Below are 11,011 nucleotides of genomic sequence, written 5' to 3'. Positions count from 1 at the left end.
CTTCAGAAGTGTGAATAAGTTCTTAACTGTATGGTGAGCAGAGATAGCTATGATCATCAACTCTTTAAGTGACTGAGGCATCTGATCAGTGTTTCTCAATGTCAGCTGCAAAACTCCTTTGCCAAGCTACATCTTAGTGCTGAGAAGTTGTAACACCAATAATGATACACCAAGGAACTACGTGGTTTTGAGTCTGTTACATCCAAAAAGCTTCTACAGAAAAAAAACCCCATGAACCCTAAATCTGTATCAAAGCTCTAGGGTAGTAATAGACCTGTACAGCCAAAAGCAGAGGCACAAATATACTAATTTTACACTTGATCAATAAACACACAAGTGATGGAAGTGTTACTCTTATAGAAGCAACTGGAACCTGTTAATGAGGCTGTGAGATTTAAATTTCAGTAACTGGACTATTGAGACAAACACTTCAGGTTCTGAGGAACTATTTATTTGTGACACTTAACAGTTAGGGTCCGGATACTACAACTTGAGTTGTACTGGCATGATTTTTCTTCAGAATTAAATTACATATGCAGTCTACAGAGAGAGATATACTTCCTTGTGGAAGAGAAGCTGGAGGAATTTTATATTAGACAATAAACCACTGCTTGACCCTCAATTACAGGAAGCTTTATTCTGTCAGGATAGTGAGTTTAAGTCTGTGTGACTACTTACGCACTTATAGATGGCTTTGGCAAATCTAATACAATGTCAAGGTACCAGTAAGTCAGAATTGCAGGAGAGTTTGAGCCCTTGACAACAATGTAAGTAGTACAAGTAGTGATGAAGGTCATCTATGAAAGTTACTTGAATAGATTGTTCCAAGCTGTAAGAGTGAATCCTGTATTATTGCATATATACATGAACAAAATGAGAAGGCTTCACACAAATTGACTTGTACATTCAATTTAGTTCTATTTTTAAGTGAAGTTTTTTTGGGTTTTGTTTTTTTAAAAAGCCATCACAGTTAGGTTGACTAGATTGAAACATTGGCAGTTTCTATCTTCAGCATGGAGCACATGGAAACAGTATTTACAGAGTAGAGGTCAAAAGATCCCTTTGATACTTTTGTATAACAAGTAGTCATTTGATGTCCCTCACAGAGGCAGAAATCTTCTAAATAACAAAGGACTTGGTATGCTTGAAATCCTAAATGAAGCAGACAAGGTTACATAAGTAACAGTTCAAAGATTTTAACCAGATTGACATTTAGTGTACATTTCAGAAGAAACTAAAGCATCAAGATTGAAAAGAAGCATGCCTGAAGCACTGTTGGTTAATGTTTACAAGCAAACAGCTCTGAGCATCTGGTTAAGTGCATTAATACTGATAAACAGATACCACTTCAAAGTTTGTTCCTTCCAACTCAGAGCAATCAGGTAGTTGGCCTCTGGATGTTTCTTTTATACATACTAGGTGAAGGAATAAGCTTATGCTATTTAGTACATTCTGTTTTGATTAAAGAAATGAGTGGCATTCAGTGAGCTTTTAAGGCTACTAATGTAGCACTATACATAGTGAAATTACGTTGCTTCTAGTTGAAGCTTTAGCTGGCGCTCCATTCTTTTTGCACCCATCTGAACAATGGACGTGCAGTTAAAGCTCTTGAGCCCTCCCAGTGAGGAAGGGGGAAAAAACTAGTAAGTTTATCTTCCATATTTAGTCAAGCATTTTGACCCACATTACTCTGAGAAATTAAGGCCCTTCCTCTCACTGCTGCCCTGGACTGTGTCTCAGTTAGTTTCCTTGGTTAACTAATACGTACAAGCAAGGCAGAGTGGAATTCTTCACAAGAAATGGCATTATTAAGTGGACAGTACAGAGATGATACTACCAAACAGTGTAAGGGTGTTGCCTCTTTCTGATAGAAAATAATCATGAAAATGGGGAAGAAAAAAAATGAAAGCTAATAGAACAGGGAAAGGTAGGAAGAGGTAGGTAAAAGACAACTGGGTAAAAATCTGGTTAGTGTGGTAAAAAGTAAAGTATGGAGCAAGGTACTGTAGTTGTATGGCACTTACAAGTGAGTAAGGAAGCTATAAAAGCAAACAGAAGGTATCTCCAGGTATTGGTGGCATGTATGGGTTGGCAGGTGTGTGTGTGGGGGTGTATGTGTGCAAAATCATCAAATATCTAAGGAATTCTGAAGACATCTAAAACTTTTAAAACACACTATTGAATGCAAAATACTTGCCTTTTCACTTGTAGATTGATAGTTGGTCTTCTTTCTGTTAACAGAACAGGAAAGGAACATAGGTTAAATAAGTCACTTTTCTGGTGTTAGCATTAACCCTTTGAGAACATTATTTATGAATGCATTCTTCCAGATTTCCAGCAATCCTTAGAGTTTTTTCCCCCCCTCTTAGAAAAAAGTTACAATAACACATTCATTGAATGCTTTTAGATAGCTGTCATTATCTCATGAAGCACTGTCAAACTACCTTCCCTAGCTTGTTTTTTCAAGTCTTCCAGTTATGCTTTTTGTCTAGTTCATGGCCAGTATAAATCACACAGTATTTTAAAGTAATATTTATATTTCTCTTTAGTACATTACTATTTTTTTTAACCTGCTATTATCTAAAGTGCAACAATAAACTTTTAAAAGAAAAAAAAATTGGAGGCCAGCCTCCATTGAAGCATACAATTTTAGCCTTGTGTGGGAGCACTAAAATAGCTTGAGGAATTCTGACTTGCTACTAAGACATTTAAGTGCATGAAATGCATTCATATCAAAGGAGTAGACCAGACACCCTTTCTGAACACTGAAGTTTCCACCAGTTATATTTTTACAAAACGTTTCCTGAAATAATCTGTAGACATGGATATGAGGACAGTTCAATTTGGTTCTGATCATGTTTTGTCTAGTTTGAAGAGGAAACAAATGCATGCCTGTAACTGAGTTAGGGGTGTAAACCATAACTATGTAAAAAGACGCATCTCTGCACATTTATGACAGTAATAATGCTTAATTCATTTTCTGACCAGCACACTGGTTCTAATAAGGGAACCAGCTGGTGTGTAGGATCAGGTTTATTTCAGTGTTCAAAAAAGTCACTGTACAAGGATCATGTAAGAAAGGCCTTAATCAATCATCACAGTTACTAAATCAGCAGAAATGTAAATAAAGTTTGCAGCGATTTGTGTTCTGCTTGCATCAAGATACTTACTGGGAAGAGCTTTCCTCTGGAAAAAAAAAAAAAAAAAAAAAAAAAAAAAGAATTAGCACAAGAACAGTTTCCTCAGCTGATTTAAAGTTCTTTGAAATAGTTATTCATAGCTTATTCAGCTCTTTAGTTTCTAGAAGGAGTTTCTGGATCAAATGTCTCTTTTTAGCGTAGTGAGTTTAACAGAAAAAAGATTATGTTGCTTTCAAAGGTAAACGAACTTCGAAGTGAGCATGAACTCTTAACAGCAGCTCTGTTAACTGTTACTTTGAGGCAGCAGACCTTCCCAGACCCCGATATCTGGCATCCCTTCTTGCTGTGCTGAACTCTAACGGCACTAATGGAAAGACTACGGAGAGGGTGTCGAGCTTTTTGCAGCAACCTCTAGAAGCAAACTTTCTCCAGGACCAGAAGAGGGAGCCAGTTAGTTTTCCCTTCATCAGAACTCAGTCGCTCGGACCTTTCAGACTAAAAGTGAACAGGCACGGATTTTGTTGCCTTTCTTTACCATTCCCGCTCAAAACTAGAGCGGACAGGCTCCAGGAACCAGGGTTCAGCTCGTTGCTTTCCCCAGGTTGCTGTTTGGTAGCCTTATGCAACTGCAAACTTCTCCATGCCATTTTTAAGGTATCGTTTGCAGTAGAAGTTGGCAGAATAAAAATGTCTACACCAAAAAAGTTGCTGTTGTAAAGCTCTTTAGCTTTAGTACCATGGAGTTAGAGCCCCACTGAAAGGAGGACAGAAGTACAGACTTTTTGACACAAGGAAGGAGTGATTTTATTTCACTTACTTGTAAAGTAGCCCTTTTTTTGGGCATAAAATACTCCAAGGCCACACAATGCCATTACCAGAGCCACAAATACTACAGCAGCGATGATACCACTTACATTAAGGTCATCTGTAATCATAAAACATAAGTCCAGTGTTGGGAGTTGTAAAAATTTCCATTGGCTGTTTTCCCCTAATTACTACAGGCACCTTTTGTATCTATAGGTGGTCTTTGTCACAAGCTGCATAAGTTAATTAGCAACACTCAGATGTAGATAAGAAGTCCAAAAGCACTACTGCATCACAGCCACAGTAACAAGAGTGCCTGATACACCTGAACTGCTTAGTTTGGGTCAAAAGGAGGGAAAGAATAAGAGGGGTCGAGGGATACACACTCCTCATTATACCTATTCCCAGTAAGTATTACTATTCAAGTCTCCAAGGGAAAATATCTTGAAATCTTTAAAAGTCTTAAAGCAAGCGTTTTGATCTAGTTAGTTTGCCTAAAATAACTGAAACAGCTGATGCCAACATCAGAACTCTTCAGGCAAGTTATTTAAAATTCAATGCTTTTTTATTTTTAAAGAGTAAGGCTTTTAAAATTCAACACAATAAAGCCCAACAAATATTTTAGCCCCAATGCCTTAACTTAAACTCTACACTGGGCTACTGAAACATCTAGCCATATTTATTTTGAAGGGGTTTTTTATTTTTATTTTATTTGAACCCATGCCCATTTCCTGACATAATGACTAAGACCTTCCCACAATCATCTATATTAGGAAAAACAAAAACATCAACAGCAGAAACGTTTTCATAGGTTTCTGTTATACATCCAATTACTTATCTGGATCCTGACTTTAAGCATACATAAATATATGGTCGAGAATTTTACCCCCAGACCTATCAGTTTCTGTGCATTAGTTGACAGCAATTTAGGACTTCGGTGAATATTTCCACAACAGAGGGGTTCTATCTTGGTAGCTTGTGGAACACTTGCTCATAATCAACCAGGAATGCATTAAAAGCCATGATACAGTGATTTTCAGTTAAGTTCCAAGAAAGCACCAGACAATTGCTTTACGGAATACTTGGATATTAATTTCTGTGCAGTATTTGTTAGAATTTGTTACCATCTGCTTTCCTATCACATCTGCAAGATCTAGTTTTATATTTTTCAAAAACATTCATACATTTTGGGTTATTACAGAATCTCCCCTTCCAGCCTTTGCTAAATTCTTTACTAGCTAACCAATGTTACACTTCACTTACACTGTGCAAGTAGAAAAACAGGCAGCAGGATTTTTTAAAAATTTTTTTTCTTTTTAAGATACAGTGTTTCTCTGGCAGGTATGAATGACTCATTCAGTCAAACTTCTGATCTGCTATATTCAGATCTCACATGAATGCATCTCAAAAGGGAAGCTTTTCATAAAGAAAATAACCCAGTGGACAGGCACATTATCCTGTACACCTCCCACAAAAGAATTCTGAAATATTTAGGCTTTCACATGGATACTGCTGTTCTGTAAAGTTCAGTGTTCAGCAACTTAAAAGGCTGCCTTCTGCAATAATTTTAAGGTACTAAACTAGCTGCTTTTCTGTGGAATGCAGTGAGATATGGTTGTGCTGTAAGAAAGGAATGCTTTAAGTAGCCACAGCAACTATGTATAAAGAACTTATATATTATTATTATTGCTCCCCTAAAATGCTATAATCAAACAAAAAGATATAATTCATCTTAGCTTTTCAGTTGCATCATGCAATAAAATCATTCCTATGGCAAGACTGTTTCCCACCCTTTTTTTCTTTGACACATACCTACTTGCATTCGCTTCACTGAGCATTTCTGAGATAATCCAACCCCATTGGAGGCTTCACAGAAATACTCTCCAGTGTCATTCTTTGTAACCGTGTTAAATAGCTGTTAAGACAGAGTCCAAAACCATTATGAGAATGCAAAAAATTCAGAATTTCCTGTGGGATAGAAATTTTGACATGTCAACAGGGTTTTTTCATTTGGTTGTTTTTTTAAACAAAAAAAAAACTGAAAGGAAGTGAGAAATTCTACTACAGTTCAACTTCATAATTCAGTTCCCTAGTCACATTCCCTGGTCCTTAACTTCAGCTTCTGGTCTAAGATGGTCTTTTAGGCTGACATTTTAGCTAGATGGAATGTATCTACAAGGACATTATTTTTCAGTGGATGAGTACTTTCTCAAAAAAAAAAAAAAAGCATTTTCTTAGACATGTTCTAATTTCAGAATCCCTGAAATCAGAACATTTTGTTCATTTTACCAAAAAACAACAAACTAAAAAAAAAAAATCACATACTACAAAAAATATTTCCCACAGAAAACTTGCGGGTTGTTTCCCTCAACCCTCCCGACCAGAAATGGCATTTTCTCTCTTCTTCCAATGGAGAAATGCTAAACTGCACTACTTATCAAATACTATTACTGTAAAAATTAAAATGAGGAGCAGTAGACGGACAGAGACTGACCTTATGTCGATTTCAGTGTTTCTCTGTATTTATTTTTTAAAATCATTAGACTTGTTAACTTTTTTCCCTTTAATATACGCCATACTTTAAAAATAAATTTTCAGAAGTGATTAGTAGTTTTGAGTAGTCCACCCATTTCCAGTGTGCTGAAAGACCCACAGCACCTCTGAAGGCTTAGTCACATTTCAATTTCCACATTTGACCATGCCCAAGAGTAGCATGTTCCTAGAACAACTCTTTACTTCTGAAAAGTCGCAGCTGACAATGCATTTTAGTATTTATCAATTTTTTTAGAAGGATCAGCTAATGAGGGAGGGATGAGAAAGAGACAGTCAGTTCTGAGAGGAACACCACTCCTCCACCCTCCCAAAAAAATACTCCGAACTACAACTAAAACAAAAAACCACTAAGCTTACTTACAGTCCCCACTCATTCCCACTGACTTCACAGGTACTGGACTGAAAAATTGTAAATGCCACTGGATTGCACAGATCCTGGACCCCCCTTAGTGCTGCACTCCCACCGAAGTGTGTGAAGTTGGTTTTTCAGATTTTAAGGTACTATGAAATATAACTCTGTTGACATACTGAGAGATCATTCTCACCTGGCACTAGTTAGCTGACAAGGTGAAATTTCTCACATATTTTCTAGATTCTGCTCATTTATCATTAATGCAGTCTTGCAACTCACCCAATTTGTCTGTCTCAGACTAATGACAAGCCATAGATGTGGAGTGAGGCAGAAATCACCTTTTACATTTGTTAGCACTTATTTCAGCATGACATTGATCTCTGACAAAGACCTTGCGCATTTTTGGATTAAGACCCCTGTGCATCGTTGTACTAAACAGTAAATTTGGTCTTCTTGACAGCTGGTTATGACAGAGTTGGTTATTACACTTACCAGAGTGCCAGATTTTTTATTCATGGTGTAAGTTATGTTTGCTGCTCTAGCACTGCCTGTTCCTGTCTTTTCCAGTAAGGCAACACCATTCTTGTACCACTGGTACTCAGACGGAGGAGACCCCTCAGTCTCCTTACAGCTCAGTTCCACTACTGTTCCCGTCATTGCGGAGCTGGGTACCTCACATACTGGAGTAGTCGGAGCAACTGGACAATGAAATTGCACTTGTTACACAGTCTTATCAGTATTGTCTATGTGACAACAGTTTGACAGTCACTGGTGAGGGGGTGAGCACTTGTGTACATGCTTAGAAACTACCACGTTAATGAAATGAGGTGTTGGATAAGAGGTTGAAGGCAGAGAGAGTCCTGCTACTGGAGAGCACAGTAAAATTTATGAGTCTCTAAAAATGGAGGAGAGGTTTGCTCCCAGCCTCCTCCACAACGTGCTGTGTCATCCTGTCTCCAATCTATACACCCTCATCCAACCCCTGAGAGTTTGTTTCACCTCGTTTCTTGTTTGGGGACTCTTGCTCACAGTCAGAGGAGGGATAATTCAGGGAATCTGTAGTCCAGGAATTCCCCACTTCCCTGCCCCAGTATTTAAAAACAGAAGTGAGAAAGAGGAAAAATATTTTTTCTATTAAAATTTGTCAACTGGTTTTTGAAAAATTATGTCAGAAAGAATTACCAAGACTGGACATCATCACAGCCATTGTGTAAATCCCAGGTTGAAGACCAAAACCAACTGGCTACTAAATTTCATTTTAAATTAAAAACATTTTCAGGAGAACTGATTGTTCTGTCTGCCATGAAGATGAACGTCCCCTTTCCGATTTTTATTATGTGAACAGAAAAGGAACTTTTTTTTTTGGTAACTTGAAGATAGGTAGATGAAAATGAAGGATGAAAAGGCATGCATGGAACATTAAAAGCACAAGTGACACCTTAACACGTATTCACAGCTTTTTCTTGGCTGATTTTAAAATAAAATGCAAAAATAAAGAAAACCAAGTCAAATACTAACTAATTCACATCAGCTTTCAAAAAGGTTTGTGAGCAACACACACACTCTCTCTCCTTTGGGGTCTAAGATTTCAACTTCAAATTAAGAAGCCACACTTAAAACAGGAAAGCTGTTGAGAGAGTGGAAGAAAAGTAATAAATGAGGTTATCTCATTGTTTGAGCTAATCAGAAGTTCATGAATTTATCATCCTTTATGTAGAACTTTGAGCCTTTATTTCTAATTTTAAAAGATCAATTATTTTTGTATAGAAAAAACCAATATAGAAACTACAAAAGCAAATATTTTCTCCCTATATGGAAAAAAGAAGAAAACTACCAGCCTCTACTATTCATTGACTGGGAAAAACACCAGCAACAACGTAAGGAGAATGTGCTCAGTATTCACTTTTCCCTCCTCTCCCCAGCTGGGAAAGAAAACAAACAAAAAACCGCAAAGATCAAGCACCCCCCAAGACAACACCATCTCTCCTGTAAATAAACTGCACAGGTTGCTAGCTCGCTGGCTGGCACTGCACAGACACTGCAGCAGTTTCTCCTTCCAAAAACAGGAGGAGACTGTAACATATTGGAATGAACTGCTGCTTAGGAATATTTGATAAGTGTTGACAGATGCTGACTTTCCAGTGCCAAACACCATGATCAGCTTATCCAGATTCTTGGACACTGAGTGACTTCAGTTTTAGTAGAAATGGAAGTTTCACCATCACATAAATCAGCATATTTGCTAAGTTTTGAGAACTGAAACCCACATTTATATCAACAAAACCCTAGTTATATTCCTTTCTAACACAAGTGTGCATTTTGAGAAGCTCTTTTCTAAAGTACGTTGTAGAATGTACATGTGCACATGTGTTTATAAACCTACCCCAAAGAAGACCCAAAAACCCATCAGTCACACACCATATGGACAACCCTACTTTGAACACCCCTTGCCATCATTCAGTTTTTTTACAGAAGTCCAAGTAATAAAGTTTGTACCCAGTACTGTGAGAGTAATAGTAGCCTCTCCCAGGTGTTGCCCCTCTTCACTCTTTGCACTGATTTCACAGCGGTAGGTCCCAGAATCCTTTCTGGTCACATTTCTAATACGGATTCCTGTATTCAGCATCTCTGCTCGGCCTCGAAGATCACCTTTAAGGGAGAACAGACAGAGAGGTTTCTGCTCTTCGCTTATAGCAAATGTCTACATCTCATTGGCTTGTTCTGAAATCACGTACAATGTATGAAGTACTGCTCATTTGTTCAGTATTAGTTATCTATCACCAAGGAGCAAAATGTAACCCCCCTCCCAAGACAGTAAGAACCTTCCACAACTTGTCCATTTAGTTTAAAAACCCCTCAGTTTGAAAAACCTACATCTGTCATACATTTCTAGCTGGAAGATGGAATGCTTTTTTTCTTCAGATATTTCAAGAAAACATGTATAGCAGTAGTCAGGTGACAAAAAAGACATAATTTTCCACTACAGGGATGGCAATCAGTAACTTAATTACCTTACAAAAAGAATTGTGAGCGAGACCACAGCAAAGTATTTGACATTTTAACTTTGCAAGAAAAACTTGATGCATTTAGCAAAGGTATGGCCATCAGACTTCTTACAATGAGGGGTTTTTCATTCTACAGCTTGTTATGAAATTAAATTTACATGCACACACAGAACCATGAATTCCAGTGTTTCTCTAAATGAAATATATGCAAACAAAACCAAGTTCATTAACAAGATGAGCACAACTTGCAAGCTCTACAAACTAACAAAATTGCTGTGCTTTTATTTTACTCCTCAACCTTCATTTATTGTGTACAAGGTACCAAAGACCCATACACATAAAGCTGAGGTAAGTCCTTGTCAGAACAAATAAACAGAAATTCCACTTCTGAAAAGAATACGAATAATTTAAAATATACAGCTGAGTTTATATTTTATGTATATAAAAATTGCTGCATTATTCATATCTAAGCCTCCAGCTCTACAGGAAGCTTCAGAAACCTCTTTGTAGGATAGCAGGGAAGAGCTTGCAGTAGTTTTGGGGAGTTTATATCTGCATGTAAACGCATTTTTGAAAAATGTCAAGGAATGTGCAGTGCCATTTTTTCTTAGTCTTGAGTTTTATTATATTTAATTTAAAAGATAACTAATTATTGATGATTTTATTAAGAAATGCTTTTTTTTTCCTCATGGGGAAGAATTCTTTTCCTCAAAAGGACAGCTGTTCAGTATGCAGAGTCAAAAGCATTCTCTTTCAGTCATTTTCCTAATGTTATTCCACAAGAAAGAGTCGATGTCTCTGCTAGAGAATGACATGTTAAACTATCAGTCCAAGTCTGTAGTACTGTACCTGTAAATTCACCATTGTAGTAGACAAATGAGACTCCTTGAGACTGGATTTTCTTCCATTCTATTCTTAAGCTCATTCCTTTTGAAAATTTGTGCTTGCAACTAAGAATAGCCTCTAGAAGGGGGAAAAAAAAATTAACACAAAAGGGAAAATTAGAGACTTTAGCACTGTGTGTGTTGCGCATTCAGCTCCATGAAATTAATGTTCCCCCTTCAAAAGAACTTGAGCAGTCAGCAAGGGCCAAATCTACTTCTCAGTGTGATGCCATCAGACCCTCTCCAGATTTACTCAAACACAATGGGGAAACA

General features: G+C 37.3%; 1 protein-coding gene across 1 annotated transcript in view; it reads right to left on the bottom strand.

Annotated features, from left to right (window-relative positions):
• Window positions 1-429: 429 nt before the first annotated feature.
• JAM2 (junctional adhesion molecule 2) overlaps window positions 430-11,011 on the bottom strand; it is a 38,299-nt gene continuing 27,717 nt past the window's right edge. The window contains exons 3-10 of the mRNA XM_074813885.1: window positions 10,704-10,817; window positions 9,346-9,498; window positions 7,342-7,547; window positions 5,757-5,859; window positions 3,958-4,065; window positions 3,171-3,186; window positions 2,198-2,231; window positions 430-1,152 (exon numbers count right to left, since the gene is read on the bottom strand). Of these exons, the coding sequence (XP_074669986.1) occupies window positions 1,120-1,152; window positions 2,198-2,231; window positions 3,171-3,186; window positions 3,958-4,065; window positions 5,757-5,859; window positions 7,342-7,547; window positions 9,346-9,498; window positions 10,704-10,817 (767 nt within the window). The 3' untranslated portion in view covers window positions 430-1,119. The remainder of the gene's footprint in view (window positions 1,153-2,197; window positions 2,232-3,170; window positions 3,187-3,957; window positions 4,066-5,756; window positions 5,860-7,341; window positions 7,548-9,345; window positions 9,499-10,703; window positions 10,818-11,011) is intronic.

This window comes from Strix aluco, chromosome 2 (assembly GCF_031877795.1).
Source record: "Strix aluco isolate bStrAlu1 chromosome 2, bStrAlu1.hap1, whole genome shotgun sequence".
Lineage (NCBI taxonomy): Eukaryota > Metazoa > Chordata > Aves > Strigiformes > Strigidae > Strix > Strix aluco.
Note: the sequence above shows the minus strand (reverse complement) of the source record. Positions and strands in the feature narration are given on the sequence as shown.